Source organism: Somniosus microcephalus, chromosome 11, assembly GCF_052327205.1.
Source record: "Somniosus microcephalus isolate GS21.2 chromosome 11, FLI_Smic_1.0, whole genome shotgun sequence".
NCBI classification, from domain to species: domain Eukaryota; kingdom Metazoa; phylum Chordata; class Chondrichthyes; order Squaliformes; family Somniosidae; genus Somniosus; species Somniosus microcephalus.
Genome location: NC_140997.1, coordinates 10,206,725 through 10,228,625, shown reverse-complemented (window position 1 = coordinate 10,228,625; position 21,901 = coordinate 10,206,725). Strand labels below are relative to the sequence as shown.

At 44.6% G+C, this 21,901-nt stretch overlaps 2 protein-coding genes across 6 annotated transcripts in view; one reads left to right on the top strand and one right to left on the bottom strand.

Moving 5' to 3' along the window:
- usp22 (ubiquitin specific peptidase 22) overlaps positions 1-11,736 on the top strand; it is a 98,411-nt gene extending 86,675 nt beyond the window's left edge. For 3 of the 4 annotated variants that reach the window (XM_086000171.1, XM_086000173.1, XM_086000175.1), the window contains 5 exons: positions 526-617; positions 3,373-3,435; positions 4,197-4,286; positions 6,559-6,708; positions 7,788-11,736. In XM_086000171.1, coding sequence (XP_085856297.1) covers positions 526-617; positions 3,373-3,435; positions 4,197-4,286; positions 6,559-6,708; positions 7,788-7,830 — 438 coding nt within the window. In that variant the 3' untranslated portion in view covers positions 7,831-11,736. The remainder of the gene's footprint in view (positions 1-525; positions 618-3,372; positions 3,436-4,196; positions 4,287-6,558; positions 6,709-7,787) is intronic. The other variant, XM_086000172.1, reaches the window with a different exon arrangement.
- Positions 11,737-11,802: 66 nt separating this feature from the next.
- tnfrsf13b (TNF receptor superfamily member 13B) overlaps positions 11,803-21,901 on the bottom strand; it is a 38,411-nt gene continuing 28,312 nt past the window's right edge. For both annotated transcript variants that reach the window (XM_086000177.1, XM_086000176.1), the window contains one exon: positions 11,803-13,838. In XM_086000177.1, coding sequence (XP_085856303.1) covers positions 13,525-13,838 — 314 coding nt within the window. In that variant the 3' untranslated portion in view covers positions 11,803-13,524. The remainder of the gene's footprint in view (positions 13,839-21,901) is intronic.

Sequence of the window (21,901 nt, the reverse complement as noted above, 5' to 3'; positions counted from 1 at the left end):
GTTCTGGTCAGTGGTGACACCTCCCTGCCCTGTTCCAGGACGGTGGGGGATTTGGTGATGGTAATCCCATTGAATGTCAAGGGGAGGTGGTTAGATTCTCTTGTTGGAGATGGTCATTTCCTAGCACTTGTGTAGCGCAAATGTTACCTGCCACTTAACAGCCCAAGCCTGGATGTTGTCCAGGTCTTGCTGCATGCGGACACGGAATGGAAGCAGGCAATGCATTGATCCACTGAGTTATCAAGGGAGTGGCAATGGTTGTTTGGCAGTGCTTTAGCCAATGTTGGCCCAGTTTGATAACAGTGCTGTAACTGGTGTGGATTCAAACTCTGCAATTGCCAGCACAGTGCCCCAGCAACGCTATTGCCAGTGTCTGTATCAGCACGGTGTCATGTCATTTTAACCGAATGCCCAAGCAGGAAGTAATATCAGGTTCCGTTGGCTATAGAGTAAGAGTTGGGGGTGTTTGAAATTGGGTTAGTTGCTGGTAAGAGAACCAAACTGACTCTCGTTCTACTTGTGTAGCGGTTTGAACACTCGGCCAAGTTACGGCGAAAGATCACTACATACGTCTCCTTTCCACTGGAGCTGGACATGACGCCATTCATGGCTTCCAGGTACTTGTATTTTTTATGATTATGTATAAAAGCATCACTGAGGTTGAAGGGAGAAGAGGTAGAAGAATGAATTTTCATTTTATATATTTGGATGCCCCAAAGCGCTTCGCAGCCAGTGGAATACTTTTGACGATTGTCTCTCTGCACAATAAAGTCAGACAAACAGTAATGAGATAAATGGTTTTGGTGGTGTTGGTTAATGGATGAATATTGGCCAGGACGTCGGAAGAAATCCCTGCTGTTGTTTGGAAAAGTGCCATGGGATCGTTGACGATTACCTGAAAAGACTGGTTTAACATCTTATCTGAAAGACGGCACCTCTGACAGTGCAGCACTCCCTCAGTACTGCACTCAAGTGTCAGCCTGAGTGGGGCAACCTTCTGATTTGCAGACAAGAGGGCTACCACTTAGCCAAACTGGTATTTAGTAAAGAAGTGCTGATTAGGTGAAACAAGTTTGACATTTAAAAGCCCGGAGATTGTAGAAGAGACGAGACTAAGGTGAGGAGTTCCTTCGAAAGAATGAAGAGTAGGAATACGATGCAATGAGTCTTGATTCCAGCACAGTGAGGATTTGGGGAGACGGAAGAGTGTGTCTTTGGTACAGGAAGAATGAGAGTAAAGAGGAGCATTGATTAAAATGGAGGCAATGAAGTCTGCAACGGTGGTTGGAGGATCGAGGTGTTCTTGCATCTATCTGGAAGATGTTTGCTAGATGTTGACTGCGGGCTTGAAGAAATTATAGGCGCTGGGAAATGGAACACTTCTCCAGTTTTGCTACCCAGTATCTGCATCCGACACTCCTGTTGGATGCAGAGTAAAGCTCTCTACAATGTGCGCCATTAAGCACTCCCATGTCCTGTGTAACAGATTAGAAATGCTGCCCATCACAATATTTCACTGCCGAGTGCACCAATGTGAGCTGTTGACAGTTTTGTTCTGTGGACGATTGCCCACACGGGTAGAAGGAGAGAGGCCCAAATGAATTTCACTTTGGACTGTTCCAGAGAGCAGAGACTTTCAGCTGTCTCAAGGTTGGGTTTGGATCCAAGTGTTGGCAGTGCAGGGCCTGCATTCTAATCCATTGCAGTGCCCGGAACACTTGGTATGCGATGAGTATTGGGGAAAAAATAAAGCCAGTTAGCTTGAAATGACTGGGTTTCTTGTTGCGTTGATTGAGGAATTCCAGGACTGGATAACCCTGTTCGTCTGATTGCTGAGCTGCCTTTGCCTCTCTGCTACCAAATGTTTCCACGGTAATCGATGAAACGGTAAATGTCATGGTTACAGAAATGATCTGGTTTTAATAGATTTTAAAATGGCCTATAAATCAACACGTTATATAAAAAGGAAAGGACTTAGATTTATATAGCGCCTTTCATGACCGCAGGACACCCCAAAGCACTTTACAGCCAATGAAGTGTAGTCACTGTAATGTAGGAAATGCGGCAGACAGTTTGCACACACGGTCCCACAAACAACAATGTGATAATGACCAGATAATTTGTTTTTTTTAAGTGGTGTTGGTTGAGGGATAAATATTAGCCATGACCCTGGGAAGAACTCCCCTGCTCTTCGAAATAATACCGTGGAATCTTTTGCGTCCACCTGAGGGGGCAGACAGGGCCTCGGTTTAACGTCTCATCTGAAAGATGGCACCTCTGACAGTGCGGCACTCCCTCCGTACTGGAGTGGACCTTGAACCCACAACCTTATAATCCCGATATTGGTTAAACCCACAGTCTGCTAGCTTCCACTATTTATAACAATCCAAGTCCCTTGGAGGGGAATAAAAAAGCATAGTTAATGGGTCAAGCCTGCGATGTCTCTCATCCCGGGGCGGTACAAATGTGGCCAATTTTATCGCATTTTAAATACTGCGTAATGGGACAAGCAAGACCATCAGGCCCACGTCTGGTCGGTCCATTTATTAATTTTTTGTCAATGCTCATCCCCATGCACTGACCTTCCCTCCTGGGAGAGGCAAAGAAAACCAGAGACCTGTAGCCAATTCAGGTGTCCCCTGCCCGAAAATTCCCCAAGGGTGATCAAATAAGCCCCAAGAGACCCTGAGCTCTTGGCGTTTTCCAGAATAGCATTGGGTTCCATATGTGTCGTTATCCACCTAGCTGCCTAACGTCGCTTGTAGGATTGTCAGTAGTGATAGTGTTTGAAAGATAGCCTGTCAATGTCTTTAAAAGCTCATCCCAGTGATACCCACAGAACAGGAAGCCTTAATCTGTTGGCAGGTTCACAGACCTTCGTTCTCGTGGCTCCGCAGTGCCGTTCCTTTCCTGCAGCTCGGTTTATTTATACTTGGAATTGTTACTAACCTGTCGTCACCTGCACTCCTCTAATGCAAAAGCACCTTTGATTTGTGGCTACATGTAAACTGCCCACTTGCCCTTGAACTGGGATGTAATTTGCAAGCAATAATTTCACTTAGTTAGGGTCACTGTTTCGCCATCAGGCTCGAGAGGCCGAATAGCCTGCTCTTATCATCTATGTTTCTATATTGCCTTCAAAACCACGTGCATGTAGCCCTGATCTTTACTGCTCATGGCACCGCCACCTTTCACAATTTGTTACTAAGATGTGCTACTGGTGATTACTCATTGAAGACGTACTCCGTCCTTCCTAGCTGGTCAAGATTTTAGAGTTGCACTGTAAGCTGTGTTTATGTATGGGTGTGTAAATAGACATATAATCAGTATTAAAATGTGCTTTATCTGAAACATACTCTTTTTTTCTTGTAGTAAAGAGAGCAGGATGAATGGCCAGTACCAGCAGCCTGTGGACAGTTTAAACAATGACAATAAGTAAGTTTAAGCAGCTTTTGCATTTGCCAAGTTGCACGGAAATGCTCCTCTAACAGTACTGTTGGTCAGTTGCCTGGAGGATGCACTGTATGTGATGGTCAATCACAAGGCAATAGTTTTATAGCTGACAGCATTTTTCTGAGTGCTGTCTAGTGGCTTTTAGATCCTTAGGAGCTCCCATTCTGTTGGTAGCACAGCGACGGAAACCACCGGAAACGCTGGCTGCTTCCTCATTTAATAACTCTCAGAAGTAGGAGCGACAGCACAGTGGCTGTTTGCACCCACCCAGGTGGTGATACTGCAGAATCTGTAACTTACTGTTTGACAATATTGGGAGCTTATTTTCTATTTTACGGAGAGCTTTTAACTATCATAGAAATGGCAATGTTGCTTTAAGGACTGTATTTTTAGTAAGTACTCACCATTGCTGACCCAAGTTGACCATAAAGTTAACTGTCCCTGTTGCTTAAGTTGTTTGGTGTTCTCTGTGCTTCCTCCAGTTATTTGATACCTATTTTTAATTTATAAATCGGTGAGTTCACTGCCCATTATAAATGCATTACATACTAAAGGCATCAATTCCCTCTTGTGTGCAAACATCTGTGAAAAGTAACCGTATGTAGCTGTGGAGGCAAGGCCTGTTCTCTGAACTTGATCTGGAGGTCCTGTTGATGTACGAGGCTTGCTGAGTACGTTGTGATAATCTGTGTAGTTGTGGGAAGGAGAGGCCTGTTCTTAGTGAGTGCACTTGTTCATTCCAGAGTCCTATGTGAACAGCACAGGCTGAGAGAGATGCATCTTGTGTGTATGTGTGGGCATGACATCATAACTGGCAAGCAACCCAATCACAAGTGAGTCTTTTCGTTATCCAAACATGTTCAATAAGAATAGTGTCTCACTCGTCAGTGTGTAGGATTTCTTTAAATGGAAACATCTCACTGACAACCATTAAAATTGTAATACATTTCTGAATAACTGCAGGCGAGTATGTGTTTCATGAATATCAGAGGTAGAATTCCATTGAATGGAGGGGTGGGGGAAAGAGAGAGAGAATAATAGCAAAGCATAGACGGAGAAGACAATTGGATATCTGTCCCACCAAACCTGTCGTTGACTCTACCCAACTTATTTGAGGGAGATGAATAATCACAGTTAAAGCATCACAAAGATAATCCAACAAAATCCCTTGGCTATCAATATAAAGTTACCATTTACTCTTTGCACTCCATGGAAGGACTTTTTTGTTGTACCAACAGTATATGAAACCCAATTCTAGAGAGGATTTACATTCTTAGCGAGATATTAATTTAGTTCTTTTATTGAAACACACAAACTACTATAATGAGGGTCTGTTCTATATTACTTGTCTACGGTCGTTCATTTTGTGCCTGTCTCCTTTCGTCGTGTGCTCTGTTTAAAATAAAACCTGCTTACATCTACTTGACCCGTGCATTTCGAGCACCTGAATTCTGTTCCTTCTGTCTTCCCGACTTGAAAACCAGTTTAATTTGAGAGTCTCGAGTACAAAAGAAAATCCAGAGGGAGCAAAAACCAGTCTGCTCACCAGTCCTGCTCCATCCATAGTCTGTGTGTTGTCATCATATCATGGGCCTCTTGCCCACACCAGCTTTTGATCCCCTCTGTTAAGCATAATAAATTCCTTTCTCTACCTTCCTTGGGAGAAAAAATATTGAGCAGTGTTGTCAATATCTCCCTGACCTTCAATTCCATCTCAGCTCCTTTTGTAAAGGTGCCAATTAAACCCAAATCAGTTCTTCTCTGGGAGTTTTTTCTCCACAGGATAGTGAATGCGTGGAACAAAGTTTTTTTGTTTTTTTTGGTACTAGTGCCCTCTAGCCCTATGCTCGTTGTCCATGTTCAATAGCTTGTTTACTACTTCTACCTCTTTATATGTGCCTTATTTTAAAGATCTGGATTGTGTCTCCCCTCCTAAAGAAGTTTTCGTCACTCTCTTGAACCCCTCCAATATTTCAGGGTTGCTTTGCAGAATGCTGAAATTGCACACGACATTTCAGGCGTGACCTCACTAATTATTTGATGTGGTTAAAATTATTGCTCGTTGGTGCCCCCAGTACTTGCTGATGACCACTTCAGTGACTGGCTTCTGTCAAAATCCTTTGATTTTTTTTTCCACCTTTGCTAGTAGCCTTCTACTCAGTGTGTACATGTTTCATGTGTAAATGCATTGCATTTAATTTAATCAGGTCACTTTGAATGTTCTTGATCTCCCTCACTTGCTGCCCCCATCATACGGCTATGCATCAACAAATTTTGTAATACTGCCAGAAGTAATCCTCCAGCATATAATTTATGAAGAGTAAGCTGCAAGGATCCAGCACAGACACCTAGTCACTTCCAGACACAGCCTTCCACATTTATCATCGTCTGCTTTCTATGGTCAAGCCAATTTTCAACCCACGGAGCAAATTTGCCATTAATTCTAACAATCTTAAGATTATCTAAAAGCCTCATTAAGGACCTTCTCCAATGCCTTCTGAAAATCTGGGTAGATGATATCTGCTAGGTAGCCTTTATTCTCTGCTGTAGCTGCCTCCTAAAGAATTGCCAGAATGCATCCAAGCCGTGCTGTCCACATGTTCAATGAACATTGCCCGCCTCCTGTAAAATGCTATGACTGTTTTCCCACTGCTGGCATCAGACTAATCTTTAATGTCCAGGTTCATATCTCAGTCCCTTTGGTGAATCTGTGGTGAACCAGTCCTCTGGTGCAGTCCCTGTACTTGTGGAGCTTGACAGTATTGATCACGGCATTATCTATTTCCTTCCTCATTTTGTTGAGGGTTCTAGGCTGCACCTTAAAAGGAATGTGTGAACATGAGAGATTGTTAAATTAACGTCCAGTGCAAATTCCATGAAAATAGCAGAAAAATGTGAAATTGAGCAGGTTTGGCTGGTAGAAAACTACTAATAGTTAATGTTTCGGGCACCTGAGAAATGTTTGCAACAAAATTATGAAGAATCTATTTAAGACTTAGGAAAATGAGTGTAATTGATGTGGAATATACACCTCCTGTCTGCAAGCTGTTGAACGCCGCACACTTCTGCTGGCCTCAGTAATGTTGTCCTGTTGTCTCTCTGCAGGTATTCGCTGTTTGCAGTAGTCAATCATCAGGGAACACTGGAGAGTGGGCACTATACCAGCTTCATTCGACAACACAAGGACCAGTGGTTTAAGTGTGATGATGCAATTATCACCAAGGCTAGCATAAAAGATGTGCTAGACAGTGAAGGGTGTGTACCGATGGCTAACGTCTAATAGATTCAATTTGGAAGTTATAGATGGAAAAGACACTCTCTCCCTCAGTCACTCTCTCTAATATCGGTCCAGATCGCTAATAAATTTTTCCACACTTTCTGCCTCTGACTGCCTTCCTGAGCCCATTGCGCACATTGAACTTCTTCTGTATAAAGGAGTTAAATCTAAACAATCTGTGCATCTTCCCTCTGTCTAGCTTGAGCCTGTCTCTCCTGCTTCCAGAGTTTGTAGTAATCTTGAATTAATATTGGGGTTAAGTTCATCCAATTTCTTAAGAATATTGAATACTTGATCAATCTCTTGCTTGAGCCTTCTCTTCAGAGTAAGCAATCCCAGGATCTTCAGCTCTCTCCTTGAATCAGTTTGGTTGCTCTTTTCTGCACTGCCTCCAATGCCCGGATAACCTTGCTTTAGTACAACAACCAGAATTGTATAACGTGTTCCAGGTGTGGCCTTACCAGTTCCTTGTGCAAATTCATTGCTGCTTCTTCTGATTGGCACTCTCTGCATACCAAAATACAGTTTCAGTGAGCTAGCCATCAATCCCCTGATCCTTTTCCTGTGTTGTGCCCTGTAGTCCAGTCATTTAGTTGATATTCCCATTCTTTGTTTCCCTTCCCAGGTCTCATTACCTTTACATTTGTTCACACTAAATGTCATTTTGCCACTCATCAGCCCACCTTCCCAACCTATCCTGATCTCTCCTCCTATTTGGTTTGCCCATTCCCTATTGTTTGAGACTCTACCAGTTTTCACACCTGGACAGCATGGCTTCTGTCCAAGTTCCGGTTTGTTTTATGGACACTCTGTACAGAATTAAAAAACATTCTGGACTTGACGATATCATGTCAACAAACACTGTATTTACACACCTGGTATAGTGTCTGCACAGCACCAGCGGGTGTCAGTGTCCCCTTTAAGAACTGCTGAAATAAAGTTTTGTTGTTGGTCTTGGTGTGTTACTGTGTCCATATAAAAGGTGATCCTTCGTTTTAAGTGTACATTAATATCCATTCTTAATAAGTAATAACTTGTCTTTGTTTTCTGTCTGTAGGTATCTCTTGTTTTATCACAAACAGTTCCTTGAATACGAGTAGCCTTATCAGACTGGGGGAAGCCTTCAGAACGATACACAACCTACCTGAAACTCTAAGTACTGTCAGCACTGAGTGAACCTACTTGACACTGACTTTGGTCTGAAGGAGTGAGACTGAACACCCGATGGAACCAGATGGGAGGAGGCACAGGTCGTCCTCGCAGCCGCAGCCCGCATGTCCGCAGAGAGGGGAGGGGGGGAGGGTGCACATCCCCGCTTCTGTTCCCATGGTGCTCGAGCTCCAGCCGACCAAGTGTATAACAATAATAACAAACCAACCCATTGACATGCGATGGGTCTGAGAGCAAATGGATGGTATTAATGACTTGCAGATACATTTCTGTGGATTTAGATATTGAGTACTGTATGAAACTAGTAGGCATCTATTTTCAGAAAAATGGCCATTAAAACTGAATGCAGTACTGAGACAGGTTTTCAGTACATAAGCATTGCCGGAGGACTGCGGATTGATGCAACCCAACAGATCTCTATATCGGGCCCAGGTTTGTTTGCGTTCTAGCTGTGTTCTAATTTTTTTTCCTGTCAGAGCAAGATTCAGAGCAGCTGTGCCGTAATGAAACTGTACTGAACTTGGTATTTGTTTATTGTACAAACTCTCGTGTTTCGAGATGGCCTTACATCACTGAGTGGTGGAGAAGTCTGTGTTCATGTCTTAACATACACATACACACACACGCACGCGCGCACACAAGTCATTGCAGTTTGAATAGCGGCCACAGTGACTGCTCTTGATTCTTCCCCTTGGTTTATTTTTAAATTATGCAGTCTGGGGTATATCAGTAGGTCAATGTTTGGGAGCTTTTGCTGTCTTGTCAGAAAGCAGGATCCATGTGGCAGTCCTAGTGGCCTTCATTGAATGAAACAATGTGATCAGACCAGAGGGGCCTGAAACAAGGGAATGCTGATGAAACACAGCCTGTTCTGTTGATTTCTACAATTTTATCTTCGGTATCAGTTGCTTTTGGAACTATGATTTGCAAGTAATTGAATATTCTGTACCTTTTTCTTAAGCAAGGCAGGATGCTGGATAACTTGTTCCACAGTAGCTGATATTGCTCACTTCAAAATGTCATACAATCTCAGTTGAAGACAAAGATAAGTAAATGTTTTATGAAGTTTTATTTATGAAAACATTTCATAAAACAGAGCAGAGCTGTAATTGACGGTTCAAGGTGATCAGCAAGCTTCCTGGATGCCATGTTGATTCTCAGTGAGCAATCCTCAAATCTGGCCTCTTAATGTACCCTGTAGTGTTGTCACATTTATTGCATCAACTGTCTGAATATCCTGTTGATTTAGCAACATAAAGGCTAATCCCTCACTGAGATACTTCGACCCACTGCCTATGTGAATTAATGCTGTCTTCCCCCATCCTGAGCAAGAACCCAACCCTCTGTTACTCGCTGAATATTGCAGTGTTCTTTTGGTCTACGGATTTAATAACGCACCATCATTGATAGATTGGCCAGTCACTCAAACCTTCATTCGGGAGACACATGGCATCCATATTGTGGTAGCTGCAGCTCTGGGTGTAATGTGATGGGAATTCTGTGTAGCCGCTAGCAATCAGGAGACCAGAGTATAGAGAAATGCAAGGCTTTGTGGAACTCTAATTCCAAGCTCTAGCCATTCACATTAGACAGGGCAACTGTTTTTAGACTTGGGTGGGAAGCCACTGTTTAAGCATCAGTAGCTGGAAGCCCAATTGGTGTGTACTGGTAGCTTCCACCAATTGGAAAAGCAGCATACATGAGCAGCTCGATAGTAAGGCCAAGTCCAGACTGCTGCAGTGTAGCTTTCTCAGCACCTTCTGTACCTTTTCTCCTTGTTATTTTGCTTTTCCTGATTTGGGGGGTGGGTGGCAGTAAGAAGGCAACAACTGGAATTTCTCATCTGCAGTTTTTCTTGTTTTTTAAGACTAGAATACGTAGCTGAGATTCTCTCCTTTTTTAAGGTCAGAGTAATGGATTTTTATAATTTTCCACTGAATTAATTTGGTTCTTCCATGCATATTTCCAGTTTTGTCAAACCCGCTGCAGTTTGCCCCTGCTGAAATGCTGAGTTTTCTGAATCGTTCATTGGATTTTATTTTAGTATTTCTGATTCTGAAGATTGGTCATGGGAATACTCTAGGTTACTTTTGCAGGAATTGATGGTATTTTCTTTTAAAATTCTGGTGTACTTAAACCAAATTTGGTTGGACTGCACAGCCTATTCTATCCAGTTTGATCCCTTCAGTACTCGTGCCCATGCAGCCTCTACATTATTTGTGATGAGGTGATGGTAGAAAATTTTAAATACCCGTTTACTAACCTGAAGATTGGGCCGAACAAATATCTTCAGGGTCTTTTAGAAGGTCATTCACAAACCAAGGGATATGGCAGTAGATACTCTGATTACCAGTGCCTGACAAGTAAATCTATGCACCAGGCAATCAGTCATCCTTGAATGGAGCTTCATTCAGACTGTGGAAACATTTTAAATTGTCCTTTTTTAGTGGTGCCATACCTCCTTGTCCCCTCTAGTAGTGCCACTGCTGTAGTTAGGCAGCGTCTCGGTCTGTTTCTGTGCCGTTAGCAAAGAAAGGTTCCACAGTTCCTTGCATTACTCTAGAGAAACAACTCAGAGCTCTGAATATCAGTGGGCAGAAAAAGCCTTTGAAAGCTGCGTTTCATTCGTGTTCCTTCTTCTGGAATGGGCCTTCTACTAAGTATCGGGTTTTCTTGTAACTGCAGTGAAGTGTAGAACTTGTGCTGTTTACATGTAGGTGAATGCGGTGTAAGTACCACGCGGGCATTTCATATGCCATCCCCTGTGTATAGCGCAGTGCGGCAGAAACTTAAGTATTTGGGTATGGCATGTGGAATGTCCACATGGCAGTGTAAGCTACATTTTGAGAATTGTTTTCTCTGTGCATTTAAGGTCAAGTGACAAGTTCCCCACTATTGTGGTAAGATATGTTCCCTACATACATTCCCATCTGTACTTTTTAATGTTACTGTGAAGTTGTACAATCAAAATGATTTATACAACAAGGATTAATAAAGGTTACAGATTTCACGCACTAGTTTGCCTGAAATGATGATGTAATAGCTAATGACTGTCACCTGACTTATTAGATCAAAAAGCAAAGACAAGATTACAGTGTTCAACATAATTCTGATAATTCTGCTGTTGTTACTAACAACCGCTAAACATTAGCTACAACATCATCCATTTTGGTAGTAAAGTTAGAGAACCTCCAAGGGTAGCATTGCCAGTGATTTAAAAAAAAAAGTTTCTATTCATTAGTCTTCTGTCATTCACAATTATGCAAAAATCTCAAGCATGTCACTTGGCCTTCAGAATGTCAGTCAGTCCTGCAATGACTGGCTCTTGCTCAACTTCAACTGCTCAACTTCACCGTAGCAGAACAGATTCAATAACGAGGAAAGTGAAAACATCCAACTGTAACATGGACTTTCACACACCTTGCCCTTGAGGCTTGCAAAAGAAAAATCCGCCTCGGCAGTTTATAGGAGATGTGCTCAGTTCATGGAAAATCACAGTGCATTTTGGGAGCTGTTGTCCTTTTATTTGTGGGTCTTAGTGTTTGGTATACAAAAGCTGCTTAAATGAAACTACATTTCCCGGAATGCCAGGTGGTTCAGGCGTATCCCATGTTAAGGGTCATTTGTTGATGCACTGTCCTCAATATGAAATGTAAGGACTCCCATTAATATCCTCCGGACAGGGTAATGTATATTTGAATTCAGCCCCACTGTGTTATTCTAGTTCTCCATTTGTGGTATTGCCTGCAGTACCAATTTCATTTGTAATCTCATTTGATTTTTTTTTTCATGTTCTGAAAAAGCAAAATGTCAAAATAAATCATTTGACTATGGGAGACCTCCTAATGTTGTCTTCATAATGTCATGGAGACTCCGAATTAGTTCTTGTATTGCATCATTGGGTTTCCCTGTGCCAGGTTTATGGTTTGTCCTGCAATGATTAGAGACTCTTTCTCCCCCTGCCCCTCCACTTGCTGCCTCCATGTGCAATATTATTGCGAAAATTGATCTAATCTCACCTCTGACCAGTAGCAGCAGTGACAAAACCTGCTTTAGACCCTGGCAACATTTGTGCTATAAAGTTGGAATATGTTAGCTGTCTTGCATCGTGCCTGTATTTTCTAATCTTCTTGCCTTTCCCTCTATTTTCTATATTGCACTTGATTTCCTTCTGTATTATTAGCCCTGGATATGTGATGTGCCTTTTTTTTTAAGTTTCAATTTTTCTGCTCATCCAAGGACCTCCAGTTTTTGAAGCACCTCTCAACTTCTCATGGGAATGTGTCTGGTCAATATCCTAACCATTTCCTGTTTGTGTACAGCACAAAACAATGGGAAACTTTGTTGTCTTTGACAATTTTTTTTTCCAATTTATTAATTGCTTTATGGTATCTAGTCATTCACGCTCTCCATTCCAATTTACAGCATCTGTACTTTTCACAAGTCTCACATGGTACCTCATGAAACTCCCTCAAGTCTAAACGTATATCCATCATATTTGCTTTAGACATTAATATCTTTTTAAAAAATCAGTCACATTCATCAAGCATAACATGGCAGGTCATCACCAACACCTTTCTAAGTCTTAACGAATTTCATCCTGTATTATTGACTTTGAAGTTTCCCACAGCCAGGGCAAGACTAACTGGCCTGTAACCTCCTGGCTTGTCTGTTTCCCATTTCTCCCAACACCGATTTTCCATTCCCCACCTCCCTGGTCCTTTGGCACAATACCCATTACCAAGTGAGTCACCTTGTCAGCATTGTCCCAAAGGTTAATCTGCAAAGAGAGATGTTTTTATTTGTGTATTTTTGCTTAAAAAACTGAACCTGCAGGTACAATATTTATCCAATAGACACATCAACAATTACTCACAATTACTGCTTGGGAGTGACATGGCCAGATCTGCTTATCGTATTAATATTGTATCCAGTGACTTCCTACACGAGTTCTATTTTCTCTTCCACTCCTGCAGTTGCAAACTCCTTGCTGGGAAACTATTCCAAAGGGATTGTGGCCATTTTTCACATGTATGTTCATGCAGTGAGTATTGGCAGGCTATTCGACCTTGTGGGGGAGTACAGCAGAGCCTGATGCTGTCCTCACCTGGCATCCACACATTTTTCAGCACGTCACTAGATGGTGGTCAGAAGCAGAAACTTTGGCTGATTTCCCCTGCCCCCCACACCTGGTCAAGAGGCACAAAGACAAATAATGGCACCTGCAGATCTGTGAACAACCCTGGGATCTTCCTGCTGTGTGGCTCAGTGTATTTACTAACTGAGGCATCACCTTGTGCAAACCATAATGATTCTTAAACTTCCCTACTGTTAGTGAAGACTTTGTGATGGAAATACTTGTCCTGTTATGTGACTCCTGTATCCTGTTTGTGTACAAGCCATCTGCAAAGATGAGGTACACCAGATCCCCCCTCTAGCTGTTTGAGGGGCACAGGCCATCTTGTTAAGGGTATTTAGTACGATTGTTATATCGGAGGGGAGACCTAAACCCTATGCTTTTTACATCAGACCGTGTGTGACAGTGGGAGGGAGTATACCAGTTTTACAGTGGGTGGGGGGTCCTGTCTACTTTCAAGAGTCAAAGTGGCTTCAGCTCAAAGTCTTCAAAACTTCAATTGGCACTTCTCCAGGAAGTGCTCTGTTTCTTTTGTGCTGGGTTGCGAGGGAGAGCAGATGATCTGAAATGGCGTCTCTTTGTAAACTGTGGCAAAAGGAAGAGCTTTTGTGTCCGCTGCAGGTGGTATCTGGATGCACTGATGAGGCGTTGCCATGTTTGACAATAGCTTTCGTTCCTTGTCCGAGATCCTCTGTTCAGAGAAGCAGTAGCTACAAGTTTCAGAGGGCTCAGACGATGATGGCTCAGAGGATATACTTTGATTCTGGTCGTCTCCTTCAACACCCAGTTGCAGCAGTCCGTCTGTAAGAAGAAAGCAATTCTAATAAAGCAAAAATAACAGCTGACATCTATAATAGTGTGGATTTACTGTTCTTGCAGGAAGGTCATGTCACACTTTCCATTGATGCCTGGGTATTACACCAGACAGTTAAGTATACACGCCTTCCAGTTTAAAATGATTACATTTTAGCTTTCAGTCCTTTCAAAGCTAGGTGGCACGTTTCCATTCATTATAATTGCGTGTCATTTGATAAATTTGCAAAATCTCATCTATTTCCCAATTTAGTCTGGCTTGGCCCCAGAATTTTTGCTCACTTCAAATTCCCACCCAAGCTTTCTCTTCCTTAACCATGTTGGCTACAACATCCTTATCCATTCAAACTATTGCCCTGCAGTGCCTTGAACAGTGCGAATGTTGACGCCCGACTTTTCACCCCTGACTACAAGTGATACGCTAGTTGTACTTTTGCTTGGTGTTACAACAACTGGCCCAGTGAGACTGAACTATCCTACCCGCTAGGTAGGTCACTTGCCACCAGGTGTGGTCCTACCAGTGTTGGGACTGGACATAGGAATGCCATTGTATTCCTCACATTGAGTGTTGCCCATCTTGGAGTCTTGTGCTTGACAATCAGGCTTGGTCTTTCCAATGGCCATTCACCTGGATCAACTAACCCCTGTTACATGCTCAATTTAGAGTTGGCACCTGAGATTGCTGGTTTACCCTATAGGGTCTTACTCTGTGTCGAACACTGCCACCCCTCCCCCAGTGCTCCCATTTTGCCTCCTGGCCTTGCACTCCTTCTCAAACAACCATATCCTCAGATCATCTGGCACCGACTACAGAAATTGATGCTGTAACACACAAAAACAACCCCAGTTAACTAGAGAGGATTATCATCTAGTACTCGCCCATTTGCTCCAGTTCAGGACAAATTCTACTTACTCACTTCCCTTCTCATTTAGCTGTCTTGCAACTTGACTCAATCTTACCATACCTAACCTACTTCATTAGTTAGCACCAGGATCCTATCTTGTTTCTTCAAATGAGCATTTCCTCTGCATTCTTGTATTCAGGCATGCATCCTGGCACCTTTGCCAAAACCATATAACTTGTATGGTCATCGGTACTGGATGCCAGTTGGGCTCAGAGGAAACACTCTTGCTTCTTTCACTTACCTCCACTGTGCACTTTTGAGCCCTTACCTCTCTAAGAGTCATTAAGTGTCCTGTTGAGTTTAGCAAATAAGATGTGATCCTTTAACAGCTGCTGTGGCCTGTAGTTTCCATATAAAGGAAGAGAAAGGACTTAAAAAAAAAAAAAAAAAAAAAAAAATTTAATTATATAATTCTCAGGATCTGGCCATCGCTAGTAAAGCTAGCATTTATTCCCCATCCCTAATGCCCTGAGAAGCTGCCTTCTTGAACCACTGTAGTCTGTATCGTGAAGGTAATCTTACAGTGCTGTTGGGTAGGGAGTGCCAGGATTTTGACCCAGTGATGATGAAGGAACAGCAATATATGTCCAACTCAGGATGGTGTGTGACCGGGAAGGGAACTTGGAGATGATGGTTTTCCCATGAACCTGCTGTCCTGGTGCTTCTAGATGGTGAAGGTAATGGGTTTGGGAGATGGTGTCAAAGAAGCAATGGCGTGTTGATGGATGAGATGACAATCGTGGACTGATTTGTCCTGGATGGTGTCTAGCTTCTTGAGTGTTGTTGCAGGTGCATCCATCTAGGCAAGTGGAGAATATTCCATCATACTCCTGGTTCATGCCATGCAGGTGATGGAGAATCTTTGGTGAGTCAAAAGATGAGCCACTTGCTACAGAATACCCAGCCTCTGATTTGCTCTAGTAGCCACAGCAATTATGTGGCTGTTCCAGTTGAGTTTCTGGTCACTGGTAATTCCTGGGATGATGCCATTGAATATCAAGGTGATGTGGTTAGGCTCTCATTGGAGATAGTGGAGAAAATGGCAAGTAACATTTGCACCACACATCAACCAAAACCTGGATGTTGTCCCGGTCTTGCTGCATGCGGGAATGGACTGCTTCATTATCTAAGGAATTGCGAATGGAGCTGAACACTGCAATTATTTGTGAACAGCCTCATTTCTGACCTTATGATGGAGGGAAGGTCACTGATGGAGCAGCTTGGCAGTCCACCTAACGTGGCAGAAGTACTTCCTTAGTTCCCAATCCATGCACCTGATCCGTAATCTCTAGCCAAGCAGCTTTAACCTCAGCTATGAAAGGCGAATAACCTTCCCCTCCAAATAGGACCCCCTTTGCTGCAACTTCTGCAGCAGCACATTTGAAGCATCATCGTCAAAAGGTGGGAGTATTTCATATGTTCCTCACTGCCTGCATTGTACTTTCCAGAAAAACCAAGATTCATTCTCCTTTAATGGTGAGCACTCGCCCTCTTGAGTGTTGCTGCCTGGCCAGATTTCCCGTCACCCCAAGCAATCGCACAGGTGATTGTTAGATCCGTGGTTCAGTGGATAAATAATTACACGGATGCTGTACATAAACAAATAACAGGTCTTTACTGGAGAAGGGTAACCTCTAGACTGGGGTACAGAGGCATGCGCACAGCTTATATACCGGTGTGGTTACTGCTGGTACTACAGTATACAGGAGCTGTAAAAAGTAGTTCTGACTTAAAGCACGTACACTACAATTCCTCCCTTTTTAGATTAATAATACCCCCTTAATATTCAAATAACAATTACATTTTTACATGTACATTCAATAACAAAAGTCCATTTATAGATTCAGTCTTTGGGGTGGCTTCCTGACCCTTTCGGGATGGCGCCTTTCCGGAGGTTCTTGTTCTTGGTGCAGAGGCGATTCTGACCCCCTTTCATGGGGTAGTTCATCGGGTTCCACTGCTACTGGGTCTGAAGTAGATGCTACCGGTATGTCGGGTTCATCCCCAGGTACTCGAGACATGGGGTTGACGCATTCCTGTGATGCTAAGATCTGATCGACGTGGCGTCTCACAATGTTCTCCCCGACATCTACTGTGTACATTAATGGCCCCTGCCTTGTACATATCGTTCCGGGTTGCCACTTCTCTGTTCGATAGTCCCGGGCCAAGACTCCTCCTTGTCGGCTTCTCGTTGATGTGCTGGAATTGTTTGTTCTCCGCATTTCTTCGCACATTTGGTCTGAGCAAATCCAGACGAGATCTCAACCTTCGGTTAAAGAACATCATGGCCGGGGTCTGGTTGGTAACTGCATGTGTCGTGTTTCGGTAGGCTAATAAGAAATTGTCCATCTTATGCTGTAGTGGAATTTCCTCGTCGCACATGGCCTTTATCGCCTTCTTAAAGGTTTGTACGAACCTCTCAGCCAATCCATTGGTGGCTGGATGATACAGGGCGGATGTGTAATGCCTTACCCCATTCCTTTTCATGAATTTTTGGAACTCGTCGGACACAAACTGTGGTCCATTATCAGAGCAGATCTGCTCTGGCAAACCGTTTCTGGCAAATATGGTCCGTAGGACTGCAATCGTTTTCTCTGTAGTGGTTGAAGACATCTTTCTCACCTCAGGCCACTTTGAATGAGCATCCACTGCTATTAAGAACATTGAGTCCATGAATGGACCAGCGAAATCAATGTGCACCCGTTACCAGGGAGAGGAGGGCCACTCCCATGGGTGTAGAGGGGCATGTGGTGGTGCATTTTGGACCTTCTGGCATCCTAAGCAGCTCTTAGTTAGGTCTTCGATTTGTTGATCGATTCCCGGCCACCACACAAGCCCTAGCTAGGCTTTTCATTTTCACTCCCCCCAGATGACCTTCATGTAGCTCATTTAGCACTCTCTCCCTTAACTTGGGTGGAATCACCACTCTGGATCCACACATCACTGTCCCCTGGCATACTGATAGCTGTTCTCTTCTGGATGAGAATGCTGGCAACAGTGAGTCACCATGTGTTGGCCATCCCCTCACCGTCAATTCATATACCCGTGACCGTGTCGGATCATTGCGGGTCTCTTTCTCTATATCCGCGTTTGTTACTGGCAATCGTTCAATTATCGACGAATAAAATATCTCGATAGGGTCCACTGCTGGTGCTTCCTCCACAGTAGGCAGTGGCAGACGCGATGGCCCATCAGCGTTCCCATGCTGTCTCGTGCCTTTATATTCTATTTCATATTGATTCGCCCCTAGAAACAGGGACCATCTTTGTAACCGCTGTGCAGTCATTACTGGCACGCCCTTCTTAGGATTAAAGATGGAGACAAGTGGTTGGTGGTCAGTCAGCAAGGTGAACTTCTGCCCGTGCAGATAGTGGTTGAATTTTTTTACTCCCCATACTAGGCTGAGGGCCTCCGTGTCAATCTGGGCGTAGTTGCGCTCGGCTGAGGTTAGCGACCGAGACGCAAAGGCTACTGGCCTCTCCAACCCGTCTGAGAATTTGTGCGACAGCACCGCTCCAATCCCATAGGGTGATGCATCACCTGCCAAACGAATTGGTAGTGCTGGGTTGAAATGGGCATAGATAGGGTAGATAAAGAGGAACTTTTCCCCTTAGTGGGGGGGTCAATAACAAGGGGGCATAGATTCAGGGTAAGGGGCAGGAGATTTAGAGGGGATTTGAGGAGGAACTTTTTCACCCAGAGGGTGGTTGGAATGTGGAACTCAATGCCTGAAAGGGTGGTGGAGGCAGGAACCCTCACAACATTCAAGAAGCATTTGGATGAGCACTTGAAATGCCATTGCATACAAGGCTATGGACCAAATGCTGGAAAATGGGATTAGACTGGACAGGGATGGATGGGCGGCGCAGACACGATGGGCCGAAGGGCCTCTTTCTGTGCTGTATGACTCTATGACTGAACACCTCTTTTGATGCGATCAATTCTTTACACTTCTGGAAAGCTCGTCTCCGTTTGTCATCCCACTTCCATGGTACCCCTGTTTGCAGTAGGGTGTTCAGCCGGTGTAATACCGTAGACAAATTTGGTAAGAACCTGTGGTAGTAGTTTACCAGCCCGAGGAACAACCTCAGTTGTGACACATTTTCCGGTGCTGGAGCCTTGACTACTGCCTCAATCTTGTCAGGGGACTTATGTAACCCCTCTTCGTCGATGACGTGGCCACAATACGAGATCTGTTTCTGGAAAAACTCGCACTTGTGGCGATTAGCTCGTAGCCCATACTCCTTTAATCTGGCGAGCACCTTCTCCAAGTTGGCGAGGTGATCACCGTCATTTTTGCCCGTGACCAAGGGCAGCACGGTGGCATAGTGGTTAGCACTGTTGCCTCACAGCGCCAGGGACCCGGGTTCAAATCCGGCCTCGGGTGACTGTCTGTGTGGAGTTTGCACATTCTCCCCGTGTTTGCGTGGGTTTTCTGCGGGTGCTCCGGTTTCCTCCCACAGTCCAAAGATGTGCGGGTTAGGTTGATTGGCCATGATAAAAATTGACCCTTAGTGTTAGGGGGGATTAAATACACGGGGATAGGGCTTGGGTGGGATGGCTGTCGGTGTAGGGACCGGGTGCTAGGGTTTGGATGATCAGCCATGATCTCGTTGAATGGCGGAGCAGGCTCAAAGGGCCGAATGGCCTACTCCTGCTCCTATCTTCTATGTTTCTATGTCGTCCAAATAACACTGGGTCCCTGGAATCCCTTGCAGAACCTGATCCATCGCCCTTTGCCAGATAGCCGGAGCCAAGGCTACTCCAAACACCAGCCGGTTGTATTGATAGAGACCTTTGAGTGTTGATCGTAAGGTAATGTTTCGAAGCTTCTTCTACCTCCATTTGCAAGTACGCCTGGGCTAGATCAATTTTGGTGAAGCGTTTACCGCCAGATAGCGAGGCGAAAATATCCTCAATTCGTGGAAGCGGATATTGCACCGTGTGAAGGACTGGGTTCACTGTCACCTTAAAATCCCCACAGATGCGGACCTTCTTTGGTTCCCCAGGCGTATTACTCAACGACCTCTTCATTACAGGAACGATGGGTGTAGCCCACTTGCTCCAGTCCACTTTGGACAGTACTCCTGAACGTTCCAACCCTTCCAGTTCTGCTTCAACCGCTGGTCTGATCGCATAAGGCACTGGTCTGGCCTTCAGAAACTTTGGGCTTGCATTATCCTCTATTTTAATTGTTGCTGTTATTCCTTTTAGTGTTCCTAGTCCCTCCTGGAACACTTCTTTTGCGTCAGTTAGCATTTTTGACAGTCGTCCAGGTGTGACGTCATCATCCTTTTTGGCCTCCACCTTCAGTGCCTGTATGGAATGCCAATCTAAATGTATCTTCCGGATCCATTCACGTCCTAGCAGTGGTGGTCCTCCATTTGGCAATACATATATATCCATTTTAGGTATTTCCTGACCTTTTATATGTCACTTTCACCCTTATTTTTCCTTTGGGGTAGACTTTTTGCCCCGTATATGTCTTCAAGACAATCTCTGTAGCTTTCAAGGGTATGTGTGAAAATAGCCGCTTGTAGTCTCTTTAATTTATGACTGTTAGAGCTGACCCTGTGTCCGATTCCATTTCCACTTGGACTCCGTCTATCTTGAGTGTCACCCAGATAGTCTGGTGATCCTCCATTTCGGTTACATTATGTAGTTTCAGACAACCCAGCTCCTTGCTTCCGGAGTCTGTGTCACTTTTCTGTTTGTCTGAACCACTGTCCATCACCTGGTGTACCTTTTTGTACTTCTCCTGTGGAGATTTCTTACTGTTGGTTTTCTTCCCAGACCTGCAGACTCTTATGTGTCCTGCTTTCCCACACTGTCTGCACACTTGGTCCTTGAACCAACAATCTTTCTGGTCATGTGTTGTTCTGCCGCAGCGATAGCACTTCCCTGTTCCATAGGTCATTTCGTTGGTGCCATATTCTTGCGGTCTCCGTTGTATCTCTGCAGCGCCCCTTGCGGCTGCTTCGTGTGATACTGCCATCCTGAAAGCTTTGTCCAGCATAAGGTCCTTTTCTGATAGAAGCCATTTCTGGGTTCCTTCACTTTGTAGCCCACACACAAACTTGTCCCTTAATGTGTCTGCTAGTCCCGCTCCAAACTGGCAGTATTTCGATAGCTTGCGCAGTTCCGTTAGGTACTCCGCATTGCTTTCGTTTTTGTGTTGGTTCCTTTTATGGAACTTAAATCATTCTGCTATCAGCAGCGGTGTGGGGTTTAAGTGGTCCTGTAGGATTTCTACTATGCTTTCAAAATTCTTGTTTACCGGCTTCTCTGGGGTTATTAGATTTCGCAGTAACCCATAAGTTTTTGCACCCATGGAATTTAACAGAACCAGTGCTTTATTAGCATCTGGCACTTCATTCGCCCTGCAGTACACCTCAATACGTTCCACATATGTCGCCCAATCTTCGACTTCATTGTCAAACGTAGAGATACTGCCACTCTTCGGCATCCTTGGTTGTGCGTTAACTATCACCAATGGCGCCTCCCGCGCTTCCCCTTCTTCTCCGCTGGCACAAAATGGCGTCTCCCGCGCTTTCCTTCCTTCCCGCGCTCGCCCGTCTTCTCCGCTGCGGCTTCGCAAAATGGCATCTCCCACGCTCTTCCTTCTCAATGGCGCCTCCCGCGCTCTCCCTGCTTCTCCGCGGCTCAATGGCGTTTCCCCTTGCTTCGCCCCGCGGACCCTGATCAGCCCGTGATCCCTGGCTGTGCTCTGCATGTTCTTCCCTTGATATTTGTCGACGCCGCTCAGTCTAGAACCCGGCAGTATTTTTCCTTGACGCCACTCGGTGATCAACCCCCGGCTGCGCCCTGCTCTCTTCACCCTCTTCTTACCCCGTCGACGCTGTTCGGCTCTCTCTCTCTGCCGTCGGTCGGCTCCAGCCGCCGCTGCTCGGGAAGGGTCTGCTCTCAACCTGTCATCGGTCTCTTACTGCTCGTTGTGGCTGGGGAACCAAACCCGGCTCTCCACAGCCTCCCCAGCGAAGTTGGATCTCTGCCTGACTGCTGGGCGGTTGCTCGCGGTCGACGCCCGTGTTCCTGGACTCAACAATTTTTTTTTGTTTTGTTTTATGTTGCAGGTTGATTCACATCGACACTCGTCGCCACTGTTAGATCCGTGGTTCAGTGGAT